Source organism: Aythya fuligula, chromosome 1 (genome assembly GCF_009819795.1).
Source record: "Aythya fuligula isolate bAytFul2 chromosome 1, bAytFul2.pri, whole genome shotgun sequence".
NCBI classification, from domain to species: Eukaryota; Metazoa; Chordata; class Aves; order Anseriformes; family Anatidae; genus Aythya; species Aythya fuligula.
Window position 1 is genome coordinate 205,648,495 of NC_045559.1, and position 26,544 is coordinate 205,675,038.

The 26,544-nt window shown below is 55.4% G+C and overlaps 1 protein-coding gene across 1 annotated transcript; it reads left to right on the plus strand.

The window, feature by feature from the left end:
• The first annotated feature begins 669 nt into the window (after window positions 1–669).
• Window positions 670–26,305, plus strand: CHRDL2 (chordin like 2). The gene is made up of 12 exons (XM_032207770.1): window positions 670–673; window positions 2,873–3,052; window positions 9,440–9,552; window positions 9,866–10,016; window positions 10,773–10,915; window positions 13,790–13,883; window positions 15,005–15,060; window positions 16,278–16,446; window positions 17,362–17,556; window positions 20,187–20,369; window positions 24,497–24,589; window positions 26,226–26,305. The coding sequence occupies exons 1-12, from the start codon at window positions 670–672 to the stop codon at window positions 26,303–26,305; spliced, it is 1,461 nt and encodes a 486-aa protein (XP_032063661.1).
• The last annotated feature ends 239 nt before the right edge of the window (window positions 26,306–26,544 follow it).

Consider the following 26,544-nt stretch of genomic DNA (forward strand, 5'->3'; position numbering starts at 1 on the left):
CGCCGGAGGAGCTCGGTTTTCATTTGGGGAGAAGGAAAAAAAATAATAAAAAATATTAAAAAAAATAAATAGAAAAATTAAAAAATCCTCTCGTCTGCCTGCTCGCCCAGAAAACACGAAGCGAATCTGACCGAAAGGCTCGGGAAAACCAGAAGGCAAATAATAATAATAATAAAAAAAAAAAGGACCCAGGTTTTATTCTTTGCAAAATAATAATTATATTATTATTTTTTTTGGAGCCTGCCTCCCGATCGCAGGCGGGTTGGTGTTGGCAGCACCGAGCTGTCAGCCGGATCCCGTTGCAGATGAAGATAAAGAGCCCGGGTTTGGCCCAGGGGTGAATGTATTTATTCTTTATGGGATGCAGCGGAGACGTCCCACGGCACCTTGGTGCTGACAAGACCGCCCTTTATTTCCTGGGTCTGCATTCGGGACGGGGCTGAACCCTCCCGAAAATTTCGGCCAGGATCAGCAGCCGTCCTGGCAGCGGAGACACGAAATAGCTTCGTGGATTCGGGCTTCGTGTCCCCGTTTCTCTCAGGGCTTTCAGGTCCCAAATCCTTTTTAGTCTCGTTAGTGAGGCCGGGGAAGAAAATAGGGTGATAGGGAAATTTGTTGGGAGCTGGAAATGAGAGGAGGGGTGGAATGAGGAGGTGCTGAGGTGGGAGAATGGGTAAATCTGGATGGTCAGGGAAATGTTGCACCACCCCGAGGCATGGATGGGGGAAAATAGGGTGCCCCGAGCACCGTGTGGGACAGCCCTGTCCCAGAGGGGGACGTCCTCATCCCAAATGGGGAAATTCTCATCCAAAATGGGGGCAACCTTGTCCCAAATGGGGATATTGGTGTCCTAGGTGGGGAAATCCTCATCCCAAATGGGGATATCCTTGTCCCAAATGGGGACATCCTTGTCCCAAATGGGGGCATCCTTGTCCCAAATGGGGACATCCTCATCCCAGATGGGGGCATCCTCGTCCCAAATGGGGAAATTCTCATCCAAAATGGGGGCAACCTTGTCCCAAATGGGGACATCCTCATCCCAAATGGGGATATTGCTGTCCTAGATGGGGAAATCCTCATCCCAAATCAGGATATCCTTGTCCCAAAGAGGGAGATCCATGTCCCAAATGGGGGCATCCCTTTCCCAGATGGGGATGTCCCCATTCCAGATGGGAAATTCTCATCCCAAATGGGCAAAATGGGACATCCCTGTCCCAAATGGAGGCATTCCTGTCCCAAATGGGGACATCCCTGTCCCAGATGGGGACATCCCCATTCCAGATAGGGAAATCTTCATCCCAAATGGGGACATCCATGTCCCAAATGGGGATGTCCCCATTCCAGATGGGGAAATTCTCATCCCAAATTCTCATTTCCCAAAATTCTCCCGCAGGGAACGGGGCGGCAAACTTATTTTTAGGGCTTGTAAGCAAGTGGAGCTGTGCACGATGCCGTGCTCTTCGAGGATCACAAATATTCCTAAACCAAGGTGGGGCCAAGAACCTGTCCTACAGAGGGTGCTTGGCTTGGGACAGGGATAGACACAGTCAGAAATAAAAGAGAGGTGGAGAGAAGAGATTTTGTTGCCGAAATTCCCCTTGACTCTTTCTTCTCCATGGCTGGGGTGATCAGGATTTAGGGATTTGGGGTCACTCTGGAGCTGCTGGCACCGGGTGCTGGTTTCGGGTGGGTTGGTGCTGGGCACCTCCTGGAAAACCTGAACCTGAGCTTGAATTAATGAAGGAAAATAAATAAGAACGAATAAATAATAATAGATCTGCCCAGAACAGTGGCACGAGGAAGAGGAGGGAGACCCCATGGGGAAAAAAAAAAGCTGTAGTCGGAGAAATTGGGTAAAAACAGAGGCAAAATCCAACCTTGGGGTGTGAGGAGGCTGCAGGAACACATCCCTGTGATGGACCGGTGGTCCTGAGCTCTTTGGGGTACCTCAGCAGGGTGGTGGGACAAAGGAGAGGACCAGCATCACTGGGGAGGGAACTGGGCTTTACTGGGAAGGGAACTGGGCTCTACTGGGAAGGGAACTGGGCTCTACTGGGAGAGGAGGTGCCGTGGGTGTTGAGCCCAGCTCCTGGAGCACCCCAGGGCAGGATCCGACCCTCGGCCAGGGCAGTGGGCGCAGGGGTTAAAGCGTGTGGGTCTGCGCCCCCCACCCCCCAAAAAAAAAAAATTAAAAAAATAAAAAAAGGGAAAATTGCAATAAAAAAATGAAAAAAATCCCAAAAAGCCACCCTGCGGGTCTCCCCCCCTCCTCCTACTCTTCCTTCCCCCCCCCACATCCTCCCCAAACCTCCGCCTTTAATACCAACAAACAAACTCCCGGCTCTCCAAAAGGAGGCGCCTTTGATCGGAGCGAGGCGAACCCCGCCGGGCACCGGCACCGGCACCGCCGCACCCCCGGGCACCGGCTCCGGGACCCCCCCCCAACCCTCTCCAGGGCATCGGGACACCGGTACCGGGACATCATCGGCACCGGGACATCCCCCCCCGGGCACCGTGACACTTCGGGACATCGATCCCGGGACGCCCCCGGGCATCGGGACGCTTTGGGACATCGGCACCGGGACACCCCGGGACACCGGCTCCGGGACACCCCCGAGCACCGGGACGCCCCCGAGCAGCGGGACGGCAGCAGCAGCCCCGAGAAGCAGCCCCGGGACCCCGTTCCCCACCCTTTTTCCTCCTCTTCTCCACCCCCAACCCCGAGCCACCGCCGCGCAGCGCCCCGGGAGCGGCACCGGGACATCGCGCACCGGCACCGGAGCGACCCCGGGCACCGGCACCGAAAAAAAAAACCCCGGTATCGGCACCGAGACACCCCTGAGAACCGGGATCGGAGTTTCCCCGAGCCCAGGGACCGAGGCAGCTCCCGGGAGCAGCACCGGGACCGAGGCACCCCCCCCGGGTACCGGCAGCGAAGCCCCCCCCCGGGGCACCCACCGCCGGGCTGCGATGCTTCCCGGTGCGGGTCCCCTCGCCTTCCTCCTCCGGTGCCTGCTGCTCCTCTTCGCCTCCGAGAGCCGAGCCCGGGCTCGTAAGTAGCCCCCGCTCCCCTCCTGCCTGCATTCGTGACCCTCGCGGTGTCCCTCCGTGCCTCAGTTTCCCCATCGCCCCCCCCAAAATTGGGGAATTTTTGGGCTTGGGGAAAAAGGGGTCGTGCGCTGGGTGTCGCGCAGGGCAGGGGGCTCGTTTGCAGCCCTGAGCAGGTCCCGTCTGCTTCTCACCTCCGAGATTGATGGAGGAATGAGAATTTGGGGGAAATAACCCCCTCGGAGTGAAGCTGGGGGGCTTTTCTCCTCGCCCAGCGATGATTTGGGATGGGGAAGGGAAGGGAGGCTTGGATGAGATGTCCCGTCATGACCCTGCACTTCTTCTCCCCTTTAAGCTACCCAAATCCCTGGAGAGTCCATGGGGCCGGTGGCTGTGGTAGGGTGATTTATGGCTTGCCCGGTGCCAGCGCTGCGTTAGGCTCTCGGGAAAGTTGCCCTCCTGGAGCACGGACCCCAAAATGTGGGTGCTGGGTTCCTCGTTTTGGACGTGGGGTGAGCTGGGGGAAAAGCAGGTGGATGGATCGGGATGCGAGCGAGGGGCACGGGTACAAGGGAACGGGGTAAGGTTTCCAGCCTCTGCTTCCCAGGGCTGTGTGGAGCCCCAGAGGGCAAAATCTGAGTGAGTTTGGGTCCTTTTCCCTTCCCTGCTCTTATCAAAATCTGCCAAGCTCGGTCGGTGGCATCATTTTTTGCACGATGGGTCTGATTCCTCGCTCCACCAGGGCTCTGCCAGCCGTGGTACCCACGTTAGGAGGAGGATGGGGACATCCCCCGAAGGTGACACAGATGCTGCCGGGCTGTTTGCTCTTTGGAGATGGAAGCAGAGCCCCCAAATTGGGCACAAATCGGGGATTTTCATGAGCAGAACCACCTGGGCACAGCCCTTGGTCCCAGGGGGATCCAGGTGTGTTTGAGGACAGACCCAGCTTGGGGGGGAAGCTGTGGGGGTTTTGTGGCAATGGTGACAAAGAACCAGGGCTGTGGGATGGGGACGGGGTCTGCTCACCTCCTCTGCTCTCTGCCTCCCATTTCTCTCGAGGCCAAGCACTGGGGACAAACGAAGGCAGGAATAAATTGGTTACAAGCAGGCTCATCAGCCAAGAGACCTACAGTGTCTTGGCTAAAAATAGGTGAGAAAGCAGAAAGGCTCGGGCTTCGAGGCAAGTCAGAAAAGAAGAATTTGCCCATAGAAACAGGCTATTTTAGGGGATTTACACTCTCAGCTGAGAAAATATTGGAGGCACAGGTTACTGGGCTGAAAGTGCTGCAGCCCGTCGGCTGTGAGTAATTCAGCGGCAACAGCTTAACGCAACGAAGTTTTGGCTGAGGGCATTTAAACACCAGCATCTCTGGAGAGCGCAGGGCAGTGCTTTTCCCCAGGAGCTTGGAAGTTGCTCTTTTCGTTTGTTTATCCCGGTGGCTTCTGGAGAAAGGGGCTCTGCCTGCCCTGCTTCTCAACTTCGCACCGCGTTTGAATCCAGGGCGGTGAGGGACGGAGAGCTCCAGGATGGGAGGAAACGGGAGGAAAAGCAAAAATCCTGCTGGTGGCCACGGTAAGGGAGAGGTGAGGGCTGCACACCCTGATTTGGGCATCCAGGTGTCTCTCCTGGGGAGGAGCAGAGGGAAACGGGGCCTCATCTGCTGCTCCTGGAGCCCCCGGGGATGCTCTGGGTGCGGGGCTTCCCTTGGGCTCCTCTGCCCTGGCTTTGGGCAGCTCGGTGGTAATTCACGAGGCTGTGTTTGCAGAGCTGCAGGGATTTCTGGGCTCCCAAAGCCCTGAGAAAGAGATGTCCAGCCCAGGGCTGAGTAAGGCAAACGTGTGGGAAGCGATCTGGACACGAGCGGAGACGTTAGGATGCAACATGTCAAGAGCCTGATGTGTTTTAACCAGTCCCTTCGCAGCTAAGTTGCGTTCTAAGCCCTTCATAAATACCGGGCTGTCACGGGAGCGCCTGGACTTTCTGTACCAGACAGTGCTTTTTTTTTTTTTTTTTTTTTTTTTTTTCTCTTTATTTATGGCTGCTCTTAAAACTTGCGCTCTGCTTTGCACAAACTGCTCGCCTGGCGTGGCAGGTGCCTGACATCCCAAATGCTGGGGCCAGGAGCCCGTCTGAGACGTGCCCCGCGTGGGGTAGGGCTCTGGGGAACAACGGGGGCCGTGGGGATGGGGAAATCCTGCACTGGAGCTAGGGAGAGAGGCATGGAGAGGCATGGGGACAAGCAAGGTGTCGTGTTTTTGCTGAAACCTGAGGTGTTTTTTGGCAGCATCCTTGCTGGGAAAGCTGGGATCCAGAGGGAAACTCCCTGCTGGGGAAACTGAGGCACGAGGCTGGGGGGGTGAGCAGGGTGGAGTGGGTTTACCCTCATTTTCTGGGCTTTTGGGTCTTGTGGGTGTTTTTGCCCCTTTCTAGCCACGGTTCAGGCTTTAGGCTGTGAGCCCATGCTGGGGATAGGTGCATGAAGGCGAACGGTTCCTTGGGGATGTAAAAACTGCTTTTAGCCCCCCATGACCCATCAGGATCCTCATCACAGGTCTGGAAACCCCAATCTGGGAGCAGGGGGTGTGAGGGCAGGGGCTTGCACGGGCCCAATGCACAAAAACACGCTCCACCGAGCATCAGTCCTCGTATCCCGAGGGGAGTGAAGTGAGCACAGCTGAGCAAAGGAGGGCTTGGCAGCCGAACGTGGCCAAAATGTTCAGGCAGTGGGATGAGAAACCCATGGGGACGTCCTCGTCCTCCCAGCCTGCTGCTGGGAGAGGGTTCTCCATGCTGTCGGGTTTATCACCTCAGACTGGTGTCTCTAGATGGTCTCGTGGAGATGCTCCTCCAGTGGGTTCAGACAGCATCTCAGAGCCTCCTCAATAGCCTCATGTGGTGCTTAAATCTTCTGGCAGCTGGCAAATGTCCCACAATGCCTGTCCTAAGCCTCCCAGGCTTTCCCCGGGCTGATTGCTTCTTTCTGTCCCTGCCGTGGCCAGAGATCTTTGCGCCAGCCCTCTCTTGCCTCACCCCCTGTCAGACTTCCCATCTATCACACACCGCCCTTGCTGCCCAGGATGCAATTAATGATAATTAATGATAACTGAAGGTAATTAATGATAATGAGAGTAAGCCAGGGCCTGGGCACAGCCTCAAGCATTGCCCGGGGGTGTCGGGCTCCTGCTCCTGGCACTCTCCCCAGCGTGGTGTTGGCAGTGCCTATGGGGGATCTGCCAAATGCGTGGGCTCTGGTTGGGGACAGCCTGTGCCAGATCGCTTCCAGACATGAACAGGGCTGGGTCACTGGCCCCAGATCCCACCTGGGGCATTTTGAGGTTTATTCAGATGCTCCTCACCCAGGACAGGGCTGGAGCCACCTCAGAAAGCGGCTGGTGGCCAGGGAGGCCTACAGCCCATAATGGTGCTCTGAAGGGCTCAGTCCCGTATTGGGGGCTCGTGTATTTGGTCAGAAAGTGGTTGGATGGGGCCAGTTCATGAGGTTTTCCCAACCAGGAGCTCACCCCTTCCTAAATATGCTCCCTGATGCCGTGGGGCCCCCTCCAGGTGTGGGGTTTCCAGGTTTAGGACGTCACGGCCTGGTCGTGTCTCGGAGGTGGATGGAAGAGGATGGCTCCGCCTGGATTCTCAGTCCTGCAACCATAAAAATGCTCCACGGCCCAGGAGTCCTCCCTGGAAAGTGAGAAGCAATGAGAGAAGCCTCATCTGGAGTGCTGTGTCCAGTTCTGGGCTACAAAAAAGACAGGGAGCTCCTGGAAAGAGTCCAGTGGAGGGCCACAAAGATGATACGGGGCCTGGAGCATCTTCCCTGTGAGGAGAGGCTGAGAGACCTGGGGCTGTTCAGCCTCAGAAGGGAAGATTGAGAGGGGATCTCATCAATGTGTATAAATACCTGAGGGGTGGGAGGCAGAGGGATTTGGCCAACCTCTTTTCAGTGGTCTGTGGGGACAGGACAAGGGGCAATGGCCACGAAATGGATCAGAGGAAGTTCCTCACCAATATGGGAAAGAAATTCTTCATGGTGAGGGTGATGGAGCACTGGGACAGGCTGCCCAGGGAGGTTGTGGGGTCTCTGGAGATATTTAAGGCCTGTCTGGATGCCCACCTGGGCAACCTGCTGTAGGGAACTGCTTTGGCAGGGGGATTGGACCCGATGATCTCTGGAGATCCCTTCCAACCCCTACAGTTCTGTGATTCTGAAATTTGGGGATTCTAGGATTCTGAGATTCTGGGATTTTGGGATTCTGGGATTCTGTGAAGCAAAGCAGCATGACTGTAGTGAGCATGCCGTTGCTGAAGACACAGTAAGTGAGGAGGCTGAAAGGCACGGGAGCGACGCGCTGCCACAAATGGCTTTTCCCTCCGAGTGAATCGGGAAGATAGCCAAGCCTTGACCTCTGAAAATGAAATTATTAGCCTGGCATGGGAAGAAATGATCCAGAGCCTCCAGCTTTTAAGCCTCCTCCTTCCATCCACCCCAGCTTGCTTTTAACCAAACACGTGTGCGCCTCTTGCCAAATAGGCGGCATAGTGCTGCTGAGATGCGGACAAGCGTCTGCTGCTGCCCAGCGCTGCCAGTCGGCTTTAATTTTACCAGCGGGCCCTTTGCAGACATGAATCAGGCTGCTTTCGAGGGCTGGACCCAAACCAGGGCTCCACTTGTGAAAGGCAAGTGATTAAATGTTTGAACGGAGCAGCCAACTGGCATGGGAGCCTGCGAGCCGAGTGGGGCCGTGTCACATGGAGGCAACTTGATTTCTTCACCCTCAGCATAATTCACGAAGATGCTGCAAGCAGGGAAAAATGAAGTCATTTTCTCACCCTTTTGCAAAGTGATGATGAGTTTTTTTTTAATATATTTTTTTCTCTCCCTGCTATTTGCAGTTTCCAGCCATGCACTCTGCATTTTTGCATGCTTTGCTGTAAGCCGGTGCACGGATGGCCAGGAATAGGGGTTTGCTGACTTGTCAGAGGTTTGGAGCATGCTATGAAGACCCTGTAGAGGCAAGAGAGGTGAAAGGAGAGTGCCCCAGCCTGACACTGATGGCATCCACGTGAAAATCATTGCAAATCTCCACCTCTCCAGATGCAGTGCTGGCCCCACCACATTGAGCTTGGGCCAGGCGGTCTGGACACCTGGTGGCCACCTGCTTGGAAGGTGCAACCTGGAGAAACTCATGCTTGAACCCAGCACCTCAAGGAGGAGCTCAGAGCTGCTGGGAAACCCCTAGGGTTGCCCTTTCCCAGCAGCTGCGGAGGATCTGCTCATAGCAGAGCATCCCTCGGCTTCATCCTGAGGATGCTCAGGAGCTTCAGGAGGGACGGCAGCCCACCGAAACGTGTTCGTATGAGGTTTACCTGGTCGGAGGGAGAAATGCTGGTGTTAAGGACGTGACATCTCCAGCTTCAGCAGCAGGAGCTGGGCACCGTGCCTCGGCAAACAGCTGTCTCCCCTCTGCCCTCTCCCCCAGGGCGCCGTAAGGTTTTAAAGGCCCGTAAATACTTCAGGGAGCGTAAACATCTCAGCTGCCTTCCAGCAACGTAATCGCCCCAACTACCTCAAATCCCCTCGATGACATAACCTGTTAAATCACCTTCGGTTTTCAGTGGGGCTGTAAGCACTTAAACCACTCGTAACACACGGACAGGCGTGTGCTTATTCACCAAAGGGCCTAAGCAGCAGCGTGTCGTTCCAGCTTTTTGGGGTTTGGGGACACGGCACGGGGACAGCCACCAGGCTGCGGTGGACTTATGGGGTCCAGGTTCATGTAGGTCTGACCTACATGGGGCTGGAGTTTGGCCCCATAGGGCCAGGCGATGCTTTTTGGTGCAGACATTGAGGATGGCTGAATTGGGCTTTCTGGCCAAAGCCCTGGGTTGGTGGTGGTGATTATGGAGCCGCACGTCCTCAGGACTTGAGGACTCGAGATCCTGCTGAAGGGCTGGTGTTCAGCTTCCTCCTCTCTCCCCCACCTTCTGGCCTTTCTGGGGGAAATCCAGTCCTGGGGTGTCACCCTGAAGACACCTCTCCATCTCCAAATGAGCACGTTTTATGCTCCAAATGTTTTATACTCCAAACGAAACGTTTCAGAGGGACGACTAATTTCTGCAAGGGCAGTCCAGCTTGCACGGCACAGCTGCCCTTTGGTCAGAGGGGTCCCAGCCTAAAGAAACAGGCAAAAACGTGGCAAAAAGATGGATTTTGGGGGGAGTGTCTCCGGGTCTGGGCTGGTGGATGGGATGTGACCATCAGCTTCTCGTGGGTGATGGCACGCAGCTACCGATCCCTCCTTGCTCTGCTCGTCACAGAGGGAAGAGAGCTGTCCCTGGGGCTGTCCTTCTCTCATGTAGCTTCTCCCTGTTGTTTTTTAGGGCCGGATATGTTCTGTGACTTCAGCGGCAAGAAGTACAGCCCAGGAGAGAGCTGGCACCCCTACCTGGAGCCCCAGGGGCTGATGTACTGCATCCGCTGCAGCTGCTCCGAGGTACGTCCCGGGCAGGGTGCCCCAAGAAATGAGCAGGGTGCCACCATGTCAGGGCACCACGGGCTGGTTCTGGGGTCTAATCTGACCAGAGAAACCCCTTCCAGTCCCATAGGGACATTGGATTCATATATTTCACTTGGATAAAGCCCCACGTGCCCCCGTAGGTGTTGGGCTGACCTCATGAGGGAGTTGTCCTCCTCCTCTGCCGAGCCCCCTAGAGAAAGGCCAAGAAAGGGGCAACTTTGGGAAGCTCTTTCTTTCCTCTTAGGGTGAATGTGTAGATGAAAAAAAAACATTTTTTTTCTCTCCCCAGAATGGGAACACCAGGTGCTATCGGATCCAGTGCCCGGCTCTGCAGTGCGCCAGCCCCGTCACGGACCCGCAGCAGTGCTGCCCGCGGTGTCTCGGTAGGGGAATGTCCCTTGGGAAGGGGATGACAGGAGCCAGGGGGGAATTGTTTCATGGTCAGAAGATCCCATCCCCCAGAGCTGGCACAGCTGGGGCTTGTAGCTGTGAAAAGGGGACAAAAAAAAACCCTTATGGGGGTGGGTCGCTCCCTGGGGTCACCACGCCAGTGCTGGGCCATGGACACACAACGTCCTTGTCCCCTCCTGGGTTTTTATGCCAAAGAAACAGGCTAACGAGCTCTAAAAAGCTGGGAAACTGAGGCATGGTGGACAGCAGCAGTGACCACTGCCCTCATCGCTCTTGCCTTCCCCCCAAAATGTCACTTTGATGTGAAAGGACCCTTTAACAGACCGCCTTCTCCAGCTCCCCCCATCCTGAGAAGCTTTGTAGGGACAAAAGTTAGCTTGCAGCTCAGTGACAAACCAGAAGCCAGCACATTAACCGGATCATTTGCCTGCAAAATGTGTTGGATGCAGAAAAAAAAAAAAAAAAAAAGAACATTTTTGAAGATTTTGCATGAAATTCTTGAATTTTTCCCTGCCTTGAATGGGATGACCTCCAACATCAGCCAGAGCCAGATCTAAAGGGCTTCTCCCATGGGTAATTAAATCCCACTAAAAATTAATGACATTTGCCTGGGTTTTACCTTTATGATGAGCTCAGCGTGGTCAGGGCAGCCCCATTCCCCACCAGCTTTTGGGGCGTGTAGAAGGTCCTGGTCCTTTGGGGCTGGTTTGGGGGGGAGATCTGCTGAATATCCATGCTGGCAGGGGCTGGCTCTCACCCCGCTGCTCTCTCATCTTCTTTTCCAGAGCCAAACTCTCCCTCTGGGCTCCGGGCACCTGCCAGGTCCTGCCAGTACAACGGGACGACGTACCAGCAGGGCGAGATGTTCACCACCACCGAGCTCTTCCCCAGCCGCCAGCCCAACCAGTGTGTGCAGTGCAGCTGCTCCGTAAGCCTCCGGGGAGCCCACGGGAGGTGGGGAGGGGGTTTGGGGTCTTCTCCTGCACCCCTGCGATGTCCTCCTAGGTTAAAAACCTCTGCTGTGCTGAGCCTGAAGATCTGGTCGCGCCGTTTATTAGCTGGAAATCCCATGGATGGGTTCAGGGCTGGCACAGACAGGGCTCCTTGGAGTGGGTAGGGAGCAAAGCCTTGTCCCAGGAGATGGAGATTGGTCTCTGCAGCATCCAGCTGTCCCACCTGCCCCACTGGGACATCTCAAGGCAAAAAAAAAGACAGCTGAAAGCCTTCCTGCACCTGCACGAAGCCGATGAGTTTGTAGCAAGGGGGACCTGGGAGAGCTCAACCCGCCTGCGAGGTGATGTGGATGTGAGGGGACAGCTCTTGGGCGTCAGAAAATCTTGGATATTGAGCCTGGCGTGGGGCTGGTGGGGCTGAGCTGAGCTCCAGAAATGATTTGGTGGCTCCCAGCCCCTGCTGGGTGCTGGGGGTGGTGGCAGAGAGGTGGGGGCATCCTCTGCAAAAACCTGGCAGTCAGGGATGGCGACGGGCAGGCTCCTGGCGATCCTCATCCCACGTGCTTGGATTTAATCGGAAGCAGAACCCAGGGCTTGAAAAACATTTTTGGGAGGCATCTTCCTTTTACCCTGCGTTGTAGGGACTGCTGCTTGCTGGTTTTCAGTGCTGGTCCCAATCAGCTCATCTGCTCCGTCCTTTCTGAGGTTTGGAGGCCATCCTGTCACTGTGAAAAGTGGCAGGGATGCTGTGAGGCCCTCAGCATCTATCACCGTGATGGATTGCTTTTCTGCTACCTGTTACCAGCCCTGCAGGGATTTTTCTCCTCCCTGAGCCCCCCAGCGATGTCTCCTGAGATGAAGCTTGGCTCTGCTCTGCCCAGCCCTCTCCCGCAGGCTGGAATCCTGCAGAAACCTGTCGAAAAGCAGCAAGAATCACTCGGAGGGGGGAAGGAAGCAGCCTGGACGGAGGTGATGCTGAAGGTGTGCGGAGCGTGGGCTGCGTGAGCCAGGAGCTGAGTGTCAGGAGATGGCTGGAGGAGTTCTTTTCCTCTGGAGGCAGCAAGAAAGGGAGTCAGAAAGTGCTGGACTTGGACGCTGCCGTAAAAAAAAGGGTGGCACAGACGGCACTGATGGTTCCAGGCTCCGCTGGGCTGTGCTTTGCTTGCAGCAAAGAATTGTTCTGAGCTCGGCCAGGGAAAAAAAGAGCAGTGAAAGAACCCAAACCACCTAATTTTTCCATGCCAGGAGCATGCACGTGCTGGTTACCGTCAGCTGATGCTTTTACTGCAGTGTCTGCGATACCTGGCACACCTGGCCTGAGCCCTTGGGGTCTGTGCGAGCCTGGGAGCAAGGTGCTGGGAGCTAGGTGGCAAGAGTTTACACTTGGAAATTATCAGAAAATCATGGAATAACCTGACCTGAACCCACGAGGATCGTGGAGTCCAACTCCTACAGCTTTTATACAGCTTCTGAGGCTGGTTCCTCTCTTACCGACCCCAACTGGATGCCAGATCGCCTTCTGATGGGGACAAACACCATGGAAAGAGCCCTCAAGAGCCCTCAAATGCAACTGTGAGTGCCCACGTGGCCCTGCTTCCAACCCCACCATCACCAGGACCTGCTGGTCCCGCTCGGAGGCACTGGCTCTCGCTCAGCCTCTGTTTATTGGGATAATGCCTTGGATACAAAGGGGAAAATAAAAGGATGACTGTGAGCCTTGCAGCAGTGGGGTCTTGCCGGGCTGTGTCTGATGTTGTCAGCTGTTAGAACAGCTGCGGGAACAGCTGGGCTAAACGTCTTTGAAAACCGTCCTGAGACCGGGGCCTCCAGCCCAAATCCTGCTTTTTTTTTTTTATGACGTGATCTCTCCCGCCCAGGGCAGGTCTTCGCTGCGGCAGAAGGAGAAAGGAGAACGTGGTTCCCTGGCCAAGCTCTGCTCCCTGCAGGTCTGACCCACGTGCAGGTCCCTGAAGGGTTTTGTTTGCAGTGACCTCCACGAGATCCACCAGATTTCTGCCTCCTCTTCGTGGTGGCTTGGCCCTTTGGTGGCAGAAGGAGCTGCTGTGATTTAGTTTTTAAGGACATCCTCGGTTGACCTCTTGCTTTCCATTCACCGAGAGCTTGGTGGCACCCTGGAGGAAATTCCTGTGTGGCCTCGTTGTTGGGCTCTGCTTCTGGACTGCTCAACATCCCCGCCAACCCTTCTGCAAGGCAGCAAAACCCAAAAAGTTGCTGATCTGCCAAAGGTTGCAGATCCGCTGACCCAAGCGGGACCGGGATGCGCTCAGGTCAAGACTGGCCTTGGCTCATGGTTTTCAGCTGGTTTCACTACAAATTCTCTCCAAAGCAACCACCAAGCCAGTGGAAGAGAGTCTGCACCTGAACATCCACCCGCAGCTCTTGGCCCAGTGCCTTTGTGCTTGCTTCTGGTGTTACTGAATCGCCCAAAACAAAGGGTTCAGCACCCCGATTCCCCTCTCCCCCTACCTCCTGCAGGTCCTCGTCCTGGGATCTGTCAGGGAACAGGTCCTTGTGCTGCTCTGAGTTGGTGTTACAGAGAGTTTGCAGATCTGTGGTGGCTGTTTCAGAGCTGGTGGTGCTAACGAAGCCCGAGGACGAGGCACTACCTACCCCGTGTTGGGGTAGGGTGCTGGATGAAGAGCACGGCAGGGCAGATTCTCAGCTTTTAGTCATTGGTCAGTGATATTTGAGGACGGCTTTTTGGGGTGTTGATGATTCCTGCTGGGTCTGCAATTTGAAGTGCTGCCACCCCGATATTGGGACCATTCAGCCCCATCTGGACCTCAGTGATGCTGACAATGCTTTTTTTTTTGGCTCCTGTCCCCTAGGAAGGCCAGATTTACTGCGGCTTGGTGACCTGCCCGGAGCTGCTGTGCTCCTCTCCCCTCACGGTGCCGGACTCCTGCTGCCAGGTCTGCAAAGGTAAGGGGGGCACGGACCCCGTAGGGATGTTGCACGCTGCTGGTGCTCTAGGGAAGCTTCTAGAACAGTCAAACCCTAGTGAAAACCCCTGATCCACCTAAATTGAGCTTAGCCTTCACTCTCATAGCTCTCCAAAGCAAAGTCCTGAATTTGCTGCTGTTTCTCCTAACTCATTTAATACCAGAAATATCTGAAGCTTGAAGGCAATGGTGACCCACTGGCCATGGCCACAGAGTGACCTCTGGTGCTTCCTCCAAGCTCTCCCCTCTTGCATCCCATAGCCCCAGCCCCTATTTTTTTTTTTGGGTTGCTGGCTGCTGTTGAAAAAGCAACAGAAAACTGGGCTGGGGTTGCCTCTCAGCACCATGTGGGGTTGATTCTTCCTTGTGGTAAAACAAAAGTCGCTGGGTTTTGCAGAATCAAAGACTTTCAGGTCTGGAGTGATATATTTAAGACTGTGATGACCTCATGAACAAGACAGACATTTTAAAATATTTTTCATGGCGTCTGTATGGCCTCGTTGAGTTCACCAGGAGCAAAGAGGTTGCTCCAAACAGAAGGAGAATGTTTTGCTCCGGCACAGGCAGATTTCCAGAAGAGCTCAGGTCCCACAGAAAGCCCTAGGTGAGGGCCAGACAGTGCAACCAGTGCGCACATTGGGAAGAGCAGAGTTTGGTCCAGATTGGGTTGGTTGTGGGACACCAAGAAACCCACTTTTACGGAGCTGTGGGCACCACCAGAGCTTCCCTTGCACTTGGTGCCATCTGCTCAGTGTTTCATGAGAAATGTCTTTGAATTTAATGCCAGATCATCCCCATCACCTCATACTCTACCTCTGGGGTATTTCCATGCCACCTAATTTCAGAAGGCTACAAGGCCAAGTCATTTTTTTTTTTTTTTTTTGAGCTGAGCTCTCATTAACCATCAGTGGGGATAAAAGGGGTTTTGGCGTGTGACACAGAGAAGCCTTTTGCTTTGAGTGATGTGAATTGCATATTCAAAGCTCTCAGGGGTCCAGCACCCTGCAGAGAGCTGGTTTTAGTCAGCTGGACCCCAGAGAACAAACCCTCATCCAGATCCAGCCCTGCTGCGTTTCACTGGACTGTGTTTTTTCCTTGCAGATGGCTCATACGAGAAGTCCGCGGAAGAGGAGCCCCTGCAGTTAAACAGAGGTGTTGTACGTGACGTTTGCATTTTCAAACCCAGAGCGTTGCTTCTAACACAGCTCAAACAAAGCTGTTTGCCCTTAGCCATAGCCTTCACCAAAGGAAAAAATAAAAAAAAAAGCCCATAGCAGCTCTACTATGAACCACTGACACTCGGTTTGCAGTTGAGTCGTGCTTGGGTGACTTTAGGTGAGGGCTACCAGCACGGGCTGAAACCTGAAAGCACCAGGTGAGGACTCTTGGCCTCTCCTCTGGAGCATCTCTGATGGCTTTGGAAGAGCAAAAGTCCTGTGGGAACTGGAAATCTTGGGTGCTTCTCCTCTTCCTTGGCCAGTGGGTTAAGAGAGTTGAGAACGGAGCAATTTCAGAGGTGACCAACAGCCAGATATGACCCTTACCCATGGAGTTAGATGGCCCAAATCCCTCTTTGGGGGCTTTTTCTCTAGATGTTGTTTTTTTTCCTCTTCCCCATGGGCTCAGGGGTGTCTGCCCCCAGTTGTAGCTCCCAAAACAGCCAGTACTGGAGCTGGCCACGAGGATTCCTTCCCCAGGCTGTTTGTATCAGCAGCCCCAGCAAGGAAAAAGCAACTCCTGGCTGCCGAGGGTTGATTCAGGGTGACATTTCAGAGCTGGGCAGCCCACGCCAGGTCTGTGGGATTAGGTCACTTACAGCTCCTGGCCCTTCCCTTTTCCATACTGCTGGGTGAGCTGCCAGCATCACACCTCCACCACCTATAAAACCTCCAAAATAGACACAAGGGGACCCTTTGTGCTGCATGTCTTGTCCCAGCGTTCTGCTCTTGGAAGCCTGGGATGTTCCAGGGGTTTGGGTCCTGCTGGCTGGCAGCTCCTCACCCGTGTTCGTGGTGCCAGCCAGGTGAGAGGGCAGGATATGTCCCGTCCTCACCTCGCTGATCCTGGGTGGGTCGTGCAGAAGACAATTCTCAGCTGTCCAGTGAGTGTCTAGAATAACCCAGCCTGTTTTAGGACCCCAAATGTCTCCCTGAGGGTGCTGTGTTGGGCTTGGGGTGCTGTCCCGATGAAGGAGGTGACCCACATGCAGCCTAGGAGGTCACCAGCGTGTAGGGCATTGGCACAAACTGCTCAGGACCCTTTAGATGGCACTGAGAAGGTCCCCAAACCTTCCCATCCTGACGGAGAGCACCGTGAGGTTTTTTTCCAGCACAGCCTGGGTCTGAGTCCTGTTCTTTTCTCTGCCTGTCCCCAGAGGCACTCGCAAGACCAGTGCTCGGGGGAAGCGATGGGCAGGAAGCCCCTCGGAGCCACGGCGTCCACCGTCCTCAGCTCCTCCCTGGAGTTCATTCCCAGGAGCTTCAAACCCAAGGGAGGAGGTGGCACCACCGTGAAGATTGTCTTGAAGGAGAAGCACAAGAAAGGTAAGGGGTGGAGGGGCCGGGTGCTCTGTCCCTTGCCTGAGTTGACTTCTCCAGGCCTCGGGACCCCAGGGGAGCTGTTTCAGCAGCAGTTTTCCACCACTGGCTGCCACCAGACTCCTCCACAGCCAACCTCACTCAGCCATCTCCAACCTGGTGGCCCAGCCCCTGTCCCACAACCTGGACGAATCCCCAACCACAGGAGTAGGGGAAGGTCGGTCCTTGGGGTGTTTTGGAGACTTTGGGACCTGGGAAGGGAGGTGGGCAGCTGGAAGACCTCACGTGGTCCTTCCAGGCCCCGCTGCTGCAGTGGGACAGGGGGGTCCTCCTTGCACCTACCTTCCATGGGGTGGGTCTGTCCTGGGGCCATTGTCATCCCCCTGGAGGGGAGAGGAGAAAGGCAAGATGGGGAGACAACTGCATGGAGCCAAAGGGGAGAAAGGCAGGTTCCTTCTCCCCCCAGGGGGCTCTCCCACCGCTGTGCCTCCAGAAGGGCTCTTCCCAACCCTTGGAGGTGAAGCCCTGGAGGAAAGCTTTGGGACCTCCAAAAATTTGCATGGAAAAGTCAGCAGGTGGCACTCTTTGCTGTGCTTGGGGCTGGCGATGGCCTTGGAGGGACCCTGGGCTCACAGAAGCCAGGAGACAGGTGAGGTCCTGCCCGCAGCTACCCCTCACCTCCCCTGGGGTGCTCGGCCCCATCCACCTCCACCTCCTGGAGCCTCGTCCCCTGCTCCTGGGGCACCTCCTGGTCGGGGTGGCTGCGACATCCCCGCGCCCACCGTGCCCCGGGTGTGCTGCTGGCGGGCTGAGGAATTTGGGAGGTTGTGGAAGGTGGCGAGCTCCAGCAGGCCCTGGGCGTGCCAAGAGGAGGAGGATTTACTTCCAGGGGCGTCAGGCTCTTCTCTCTGTCTCCTCCAGCTTGCGTTTACAACGGGAAGACCTACTCCCACGGGGAAGTGTGGCACCCCGTCTTCAGGCTCTACGGCCTCCTGCCCTGCATCCTGTGCACGTGCAGGGACGGTGTCCAGGACTGCCAGAAGATCTCGTGCCCCAAGGAGTATCCCTGTGACTACCCCGAGAAAGTGGACGGGAAATGCTGTAAAATATGTCCAGGTACGTGGAATCCCACCTGCTCCTGCTGTCGTCTTCCGTTTCCTTCGTGTAGCTGTGGTTGAAAGCCCTAGGTGTGGAGGTGAGGAGGGTTTCACATCACTGGAGGCTTGGATTCAGGCTGGGCGAGCAGGTTCAGCAGGGCAAGCACTGAAATAAAGGCTGTGCTATCCTGGAGGGCTGCCCCACAATGAGGGAACTGCTCCGATCCCAAAAGGTCGCGTGCGTTGGGTGGCTTTTGTCTGGAGAAAGATGCCTGAAGAGGTGCGTGCCAGCAGTCCTCAGACAGGCAGATGGTGCCCCAGGCCTCCAGCTGGGACATGAAGTCACGGGATTAAATTGTAGCAGCTGAAAAAATGCAGGTTGGAAATTAGAAGGGGATTCTCCAGGTACGGGGTGTCTGTGGCACCCGTGGTTTGGTCTGAGTTGGGCTTAAAGTCCCCAACCCTGGAAGGAACGGGTTACACACAACTTTGGGGTGTACCAGGTGGGACCAGGCTGGCTGGGACACGGTGAGGAGGACCTCATTTTTCATCTTTAATAGGTTTTGGGTCTCTCCGTGGCTTCTAGGTCTTTGGAAAGCCATTCATCTGCAACCACAGTCCTGGAAAAGATAGATCAGGGCATGAGATCTTCTCCTGCTCTCTACTGGAGAATGTTTTCTAGGTTATCCCTCTCCATTCTATGATTCAGCATTGGGTGTTTAGTTGATGGACCACCCACTGCTTCCCTAGAGAGACCTGAGCCTCCCCGAGCCTGGCTGCAGATGCAGGAATTGCTGGGTCATCTTTGATGAGCTCTTTTGGGGTGGTTTCACGGAGGGGTCTCGCCAGGGAGAGCAAGCGAAGGACGTTATCACATCAAGGAATGGGGGCAAGCAGGCTGCAAAATAATTTCAGCTGGGATTTTTGAGGTTTCCCTTCTGCCAAGCAGGGAGGTGCTGGGACGGCCTCCCCTGGGGAGCGAAGGGCAGAAGCTCAGCTTGTTTTAATAAGGTTTGTGATATGTTTATGAGCAGGATTTATGACGTGGTGCCTGGTGGGAATGGGATGTGATGACTGAGCAGAGCCCTTCCAGTCTTGCGTTCCCATTATAGCAGGTCTCTCCGGTTTAAAGCCTACAGCTTTCTCTGCTGGGATCTTGTCTGCTCTTCAGTCTTCATTTATTTCCAGTTAAACACTCCGACCCAGCCAAAACGATTTTTTTTTTTTTTTCTTGCTTTCCAGTACTCACAGATAGCAATCACACACACACACCCCGCTCAGCCAAGCTACATGCTTGTCCCTTGCTTCACTGCACGGCGGTTTCGCCCGTCCTCTAATTCTGGGCACTTTCCATGACTGCCCTCCTCGTGCTCCTTTGTACGTGGGAGCTTGGAGAGAAACACCGACTGCTTTCTGGGTCTTTATTCCTCCTCCTCAACGTGCTGCACACCGTTGGCCATCGAGTGGCTCCGGCGTGAAGCTCCGAGGTTGTTGAACACCTCTTGCACCTGCGAGAGCATTTAATTCCTTACCAAATGTGGATGTGGGGCTGCCTCAAGCCATGCAGCGAGCAGCCTTGGAGGAGGAGAGGTTTGGTGGTCAGGGATGGAGACCCTGCACCCAAACGCCGTGGTTATCCCGCGTTGGGTCACGCTGGGGCTGCAGGGTTGAGTGCTTTTCTTCTGGTTGCTGAAAAAATCCCACTCTGCATCCCGTTAATTTGGGATTCCCATCCCCTCTGCCCTGGTGGATGAGAGGAGTGGCTCAGGACCACCCCAGAAAGCATGGGGAGAGCAGAATCGGGCCCAAAATAACCGTCCTACTAAAATAAACCCCACGTGTCTATTTATAGCCCAACTTTCTTTCGAGTAGTGTGAAAAGCTCCAGCATCCAAAACGACTGGGAGAACAAGGCTAAATTCAGCCGAGCCGAGCTCCTCTGCGTTCCAAGGACCACAACCAAAGGCAATAAATCTCCTTCCAAAACCATGGGGGATTCTTAATTACTCCAGAAGCAACAACAACAAGAAAATTAGCGGCTCTTCTTCAACGGGGGGGTGTTGAAGAAATCCCCCTGGGGTCCCCGGCGGTGGTGTCCGGGGCCGAAAGAGCTCAGCGCGGGTACGGGGAAGGGGCTGGGGCTGGGGCTGAGCCCACCCACGGGGCTGGGACGGGCGCTGTGCCCAGGCAGCCCAGCCGCAGCCCTGGCTCCCGTGCTGTGGGCTCGTCCCTCTCCGCTTCGCTGACGTTGCTTCTCCGGGACATGGAGCAGGGAACCCAGCCTGGGTTTTCGCTGCGTGGCGATGGCACCGAGCTCCCCGCGGTGGGTTTGGGGGGTCCAGGTGGAGCACAGCACCCTGCCCCGTCCCTGCTGGTCCCAAAACTAAAGGGGATAGAAAATATGGGGGTGAGCAGGTCTACGGATCCTATATCAACGTCGCCTTTTGCTTCCAGCCCTGGTGTGGGTGTTGTGGGGCTGTCAGGATCCCAGCCCAGCTCTGAGCCATCTCCCAGCTCTGGGGAGCAACGCGATGTCCCACAGCATCAGGCACAACAAGGTGCCACCCCTGGGTGCTGAGGTGGCCTCTTCCATCCTTCCCGCCCCTCTGCACGGCCCTAATCAATAAACTCTGCTCTCCTTTTTCCCCAGAAACCAGAGTGAAACCCACAGATGAAATCGCCACCGCCCAATGCGGCAAGAACCCCAACCGCGTCCTGGTGTACATGTTCGTGCCACCGAGCTCCGAGACCTCCAAGGAGGTCCTGAGGACAATCGCAATCGAGAAGGAGCCCTCTGAAGAGGTGGAAATCTACAACTGGAAGCTGATTAAAGGTGAGTCCCGTAACGAAACCAGCCAGCGACGGCGAGAGTGCGTGCAGAAATGCGGTGCTTTCCAAGCGTTGTTCAACTTTTCAGGCTTTTTCTAGCGGTGCTCCAGACCTCGCGTAGTGAGTCGAAACCTGCTGACAGCAGGCTGGCGTCCCTAACCCTCCCTTTCACACTCTCTTGCTGTCATTGCATGCAAACCAGGGCTTGGAAACCACTCTTGGTCCCAGTGTACCCAGTGGCACGCTGTAACACTACCCGGAGGCACAGCACGTGGGCAAACAAGGCGGGGGCTGCGGGGCTGTTCCTCAAAACCTGCCTGCTTCCATGCCAAACACGCACGGAAAACAAACAAGCCAAAACACTCCCAGTCACTCTGCAGTCTTAGCTTTTGCTCCTTTTTTTTTTTTTTTTTTTCCCAGTCCTCCCACTGCTGGGAACAAAGCTTGCAGAGCTTCCACAAAATGCGTGCGGGGACGATGAGTTTTCCCCAGCCTGGATTTGGACCCGTAGGTTGGCGTGTCCTCCAGCAGTCAGAGCAGGGCACGTAACCTGTGAAATGACACCGATCTGCCCACACACCCAGCTGTGCAGACCCTGTCTCCACCCAAGATGCGTGGTCCAGTAGAGATTTGTGTTTGGTTTTTGGGTGCCCAAAGCAAGACCCAACCCGGAGCCTCCATCGGAGGTTCTCCACCCCTTGCAAAACCTCGGGCACTCGAGGTCTGTGGAGCTGGGTGTCTCGTGGACCTCTGTGAGCAGAGATTTGGGTCTCCTGGGTGTTTTCGTGTCTCGCCTTGCTCCCAGAGGAGTCCTCTGGCTGGCCTCCCAGCCTCCTAGGATGGCCACATGTGGGTAGCAATCAAAGAAATCACCTCCAGAGATGCGGAGCCGTGGCCGTCACCGCGTTTCCATCCTCCCCCTGCCCTCCTCCGTCCTGCATGCTGCCCCTCTCCCCGTCCTCCCCCCACCACGCCGAAGCCTCCCTCACAATGGCACCTTGTAGCTGGAGGACAGCTCTGAGCCTGCACTGTCTGGGCCCCACCGTTTCCTCTCCTCGCCGCTTGGCAGAGGTCGCCACCCAAACCTTCTCGCCACCTTCCCAGGCCAAAAGCTTCGCCTCTGCACGGAGCTCCCGAGCCCTGCCAGCCAAGGACAGGGGAGGCCCTTGTCCCCGAGGCCAACACAGCTCTTTTGCTTGGCAGAGGGAAGTGTTACTATTGGGAAAGGAGCATGAGCTCAGGCACATATGGATTCCACCTCTCCATGGTCCATCACTCTACCAACAGAGCAGCGTGTGTGGAGAAAAGAGCCTGCGAGGCACGCCTGGAGCCCGGCCAGCTGCCTTTGTACCAAACCTACGTGGCCTCCTCCGTTCCTGTGCTGGGACGGTGCCTCCACGGGGCAGGACTCAGCAGGAGAAGCTGGCAGCAACGCCCAGCCCCAAGCTTGGCCCAGCTCGCACGGGTCGTGGTGGGGGCTCCCCCGCATTTTTAGGGGGTCCGGATGGCTTGGAGGGGTTTGAAATTTGACTTTCGGATGTTTTAGAGAAGGGATTAGAAGACAGAAAAAGGAATGGATGGGATCGGCGTGGTTCAGAGGCTGTGTCGTCTGCTTCCTCGTGGATGCCTGGCTGTACGTGGAGGTGCAAAACCCCAAGGACCTCTTCCCCGTGTTTACCCTGCCAGGCTGTGCATTAGGCAACACCCAAAAAATTCCTTTCTCTCCTGAAACCCTGCAGCTCCAGGCCCACCAGCGATCCCCTCTGTCTCACCACACCGGCGTGCCCTCACGCCTGGTGCGTGCTTGAAGGTCTCCTGCCACAGAAACTCTGGGATCCAGAGCCACAAACCCTTTCTGTAGGGTTCTTCTCCTGACACGGAGCCTCCCTGCAGCTCCAGCTCTTCCCATTCGCTCTGGGTACAAAGCAGACTCCTTTCCCCTGATGAATTTGAAGATGCCACCAGCTCCTGCCCGTGCCCTCTCCATTTTTTTTCAGTCTTCCCTTGATGTCAGCAATTTCTGGTCCTTTGGTCCTTCCTGTGTCTTTGCTCTGGGCTCCCTCTGTGTCTTTCTTAAGTGCAGAGCCCAAATCAGAGCGCAGGGCTCTGATCAAAGCTCTCCCCTCTGCATCCTCCTGGTTTGGGTCTCCTACACACGTGCACCCACGTCTCCATCCACCTGCTGATGCTCTCGGGTCCGTGTTCTCCCTGGGGACTTTTCGGAGGTCTGTAGTGCACAGACATGGCTTGTACCAGCACAATTTGGGCGAGGACGCTGCCTGGTGTTTTTCTAAGGCTGAACCCTGTAGAAATGGCCACTTTGTTCATAATTTAGCAAGTCCTGACACCATTTTCCTGAGGCTTCGCTCCCAGCCTGGCACAACTTGCCGCATTTCTGCAGCCACGGCGGTCCCCACGTGGACCAACTGGTCCCATCCACGCGTTTTAGGACGGGCAGAACACCTCTGTGGAAGAGCCTCTCTCTCCCTTCCATCTCCAAAATTAGCAAGGATGGATTGCTGCCTCTGGTCATTAATTCATTCCTCGTGCTCCCTGATACTGGGATCTATCTGGGTTTGGTCCTGAGGCAGGGTGGAGAGCACCAAGAAGGGTGGCGAGTGCTGGACAATCCCAGTGCCTTTTCCCATCTCATCCCATAAGAGCCAGGGTCTTTGGGCAGCTTCTTCTGGCTGTGAAATGGCACCAACCAGCCATCACCACCCCAAAATGCTCTCGTTCTTCACCAGCTCCATCCCGTGCTGGCTTTTCCACGGCCGGTGGGCTTTTCAGATCCTCACCACCTCGCACCCTCCGTGCTCCACGTCCTCATTCCTCCGCAGCTCCCCAGCTCCTGGCATTTGTCAGCAGTGACCATCCGGCGGCCAAAGGTCTCAGCCAGCTCTCCGGGGGCTCTCGGGTGAAAATTATCTCGGTCGGTTGATTAAAAGATGTTTATCTCCCGTGGCTTTTGTTTAAAATAGCCTCCTGGTTACTAATGTACTGGAAAGTGCTTCATCAGCCGCGGGGGCTACAAGCACACCCTCCTGCTCCTTTCTAAGTATAGACCGGGAGGATTTATTGAACACTTGTGCCTTCCTTGCGTCATTAACAGTTTTATTATCCCCATCCAGTACCTTCTTTTCTTACTGGTAGGACTCCTTTTTCCTGACCCACTCGAAGGGCTTATTAATAGCCCGGCCGGCCGCATATTTCTCCCGCTGTACTTTAACTTCCTGTGCTCATTTTCCACAGCCCGCAACATCTCGGTTATACACATCGCTTCCCAGCCGTTACGTGCCCTCTCCGTGCGTAATTGCTGCTGGGAAGGGAGAGGGAAGGGCTCTCACCCAAACGAGGGGACCACGCCGCCCCCGGCGAGATGCTGGGCGCACGGGAAGAGGCTGGGCGAGACGCGGGGAAGGATGCGCCAGGCATACCTGCCCCCCCTTCGTCACGCCTGCGGGCGAAGAGGAATATCACGAGCCCTAATCCCACGGAAAGGTCGCTTCCGTTGCTAAATGCACGCTCTGCTTTGCTCGGGTCAGAGCTCTGAATCAGTCAAAACCCCCCCCCTTCTCCTAACGGGACGGTGCTGGCGCGGGCAGAACCATCCGTCTGCGCTGAGGTCAGTCCCGATTTCCTGTCCCGGAGGAGTTTTAGGGCTGGGGGGCAAAGGAATGGAAAAATCTTGGTGCTGGCTGCTTCGAGGAAAGGGAAGTGTTCGGGGATGGAGGGGGCTCTGCGGTGTCCCCACGGGTGGGGACTGGGGGAGAGCGAGCAGAGAGGAAGGGGGAACCTGGGATCCTGTTGATCCTGGTGTTTTGGGGGAGATCAGAGCTCCTCCAGGGCGAGATATTTTCCAGAGCAACAAAAATCTTATTGATTCCACCTGCTCCGTGGTGTTGCAACGCCGTGTTCCGATTTGGTGAGTAATGGCTGGTTGGAAATGAGCTCGCTGCCAGCCCCGGAGGCTGGACATCCCAAATTCCCAGCAGGTTTCGGTGGCAGGACCCCGGTGCATCCCTGGTGCCTCTGTCCCTGGGCTGCGCCTCTCAGGAGGGCGAGATGAGCTTCTCATCATCAGCCCCCAGCTGGTCCTTTCTGTCTGACGCCTCACATTTCCCTCTGCAGGGATATTTCACTTGATCCAGACCAAGAAGATCAGCAAGCAGGAATTCAAGCAAGAAGCACAAAACTTCAGGCTGATCACCAGGACGGACGAAGGTAGAGAAAAAAACCCCCAAAAACTCCCCTCCTGCCTGGCCCCAGCACCCCGAGCTCTGCTGACGTGCGCTGGCCGTGCCTCTGAGGCTGCCCAAATTCAGAGCAAAGCGTCGGGGAGAAGATTTGTGCAAACCCAGCGGGGCCAGGGCTGAGCTCCCTTCACACGCAGAGCCTGCCCTCCTGGTCAGCGGTCACATTTTCACTTTATGGCACTGGAAAGGGCAGCCAGCTTGCTAAAAGTGGCCGCGCGTGCTTGTGAAATCCAAAGGCTGCACCTCTCCAAAGCCCGTAAAACTGTTTGATTTTTATATCTAATCCATCTGGCATTACGGGGAGAAAGAGAGAGAAAAAAAAAAAATGATGCGAAGGATTTTAAATAAAAAAAAAAAAAAAAAAAAACAACAAAAAAAAAAACAAACTCTGAAATATCTTTTAAAATCATTCTTAATGTTCTTGGATGTGCGTAAATGTTACAAAAAGCAGGAATGCCAGTGCACATGCCGAGAGTGCCTGTGCAGAGCGCAACTGCCGTGCTATTTCCCGCTGGCTGCCTTTTCTCCTGGGCTGGATTAGACTTTAATGGGTCAGGCTGGGATCGAGCCCACTCCCGCATTGCTCAGCACCCACGGGATGGGGTCTTGGGTCGATCCAGCCCACCCAAAACCTCTGGCTGGGGCAGGTGGGGATTTATTTTCACCTCCAGGTCATTTTTGACATCTCTCGGCCAAACCCTGAGGGATTTTCAAGCCCCCTCGCTCCCAGGTTGGGTTTTGCACCGGGATGGGGTCTCTGGCACGTGCCTCAGTTTCCCGTGATGAATAACCCTGTTGGGAAACCATCCCTCTGCTGCCACCGCATGTTCTCGGAAAGGACTGGCCGGGGATTTCTCCACCACAGGAGGTTCATTCAGGCCGAAAATATGCCCCCAGGGAGGGCTACGTTTGGGCTGCGTAATCCTTGCTGGGATTACGCGGGGGCGACCCCCTGGAGGGGATGCGAAGAAGGCTCTGAGCCTCCTCCAGCATCGCTGGGGTTGAGGGGGGTCCACGGGAATTTTGGGGTTTGGGGGGAGTGAGGAGAGGGTTTGGGGGCTTGGTGCCTCTTTTTGGGGGGTTGTGTTTGCTTTGCAGGGAGTTTGCAGCCCACTGGTGGTGCTGAGGGGGGGCCTGGGGGTTTCTCCTCCTTTTTCAGCTGCATTTTCCCCACTGCAGGTCATTTTGAAGCCCTGCATGAAGAGCTAAGGCTGGAGTGGCAGCAGAAAAACAAGTGTAAATGTGTTTTTTTCGGAGCAATCCCCCCAAAAATGGGGCTGACAGCGATTGCCCCGTGCCAGCAAGGCGTACAGAGAAGCACACCCAACTGTGGGCCACAAAGCATGAATTTTGGCTTTGTGGAAGAGTCAGAGGACAAACAAAAACCCTTCTCTCCCTGAAATAAAGGGGCTCACCCTAAACCCAGCTATGCTGGGGGGGCTGCTTGCCTGCTGCATTAACTGGCCATGAGTTGGATCTGACCCCTTTAGCTCCAGCTAAAACACGTGTGGAGGGGATTATCCCCATTTCAGAATGGGAAAAGTCTTTTTGAGAAAAAAACACTGAAAACGGGTGCTAACAAATGCCCTTCTCTGCTCCTCCAGGTCACTGGAACATCTTCCGAGCCCAGACGTCGGAGCTGAAGATGACAGAGAGCCCAGAGAAAGAAACAAAGAACTTGTAAAAGGAGAAACTTTAACCTAGCTATCGATTTATCTACACCCACACACACATACACACCTACCCATATATACGAAAAAAACCCCAAAAACTCGCATTATTCAGTAGACTGGCACAGCAATAAGAGGTACACTAGTGTAAAGGACAGCAACTCCAGCAGAGGAACCCAACCGAACCGCCGCCGCCGCCGTGCTCTGGGGGAGAGCAGACACGGCCACGGCCATCCCCTGCTGCCAAAAATGC

Excerpts from the sequence above, each read along its gene's own strand:
- CHRDL2 (XM_032207770.1), top strand. Across the intron at positions 13,884-15,004 it reads CTGCTGCCAGGTCTGCAAAG|ATGGCTCATACGAGAAGTCC; the intron begins GTAAGGGGGGCA and ends TTTTCCTTGCAG. Across the intron at positions 24,590-26,225 it reads GATCACCAGGACGGACGAAG|GTCACTGGAACATCTTCCGA; the intron begins GTAGAGAAAAAA and ends CTGCTCCTCCAG.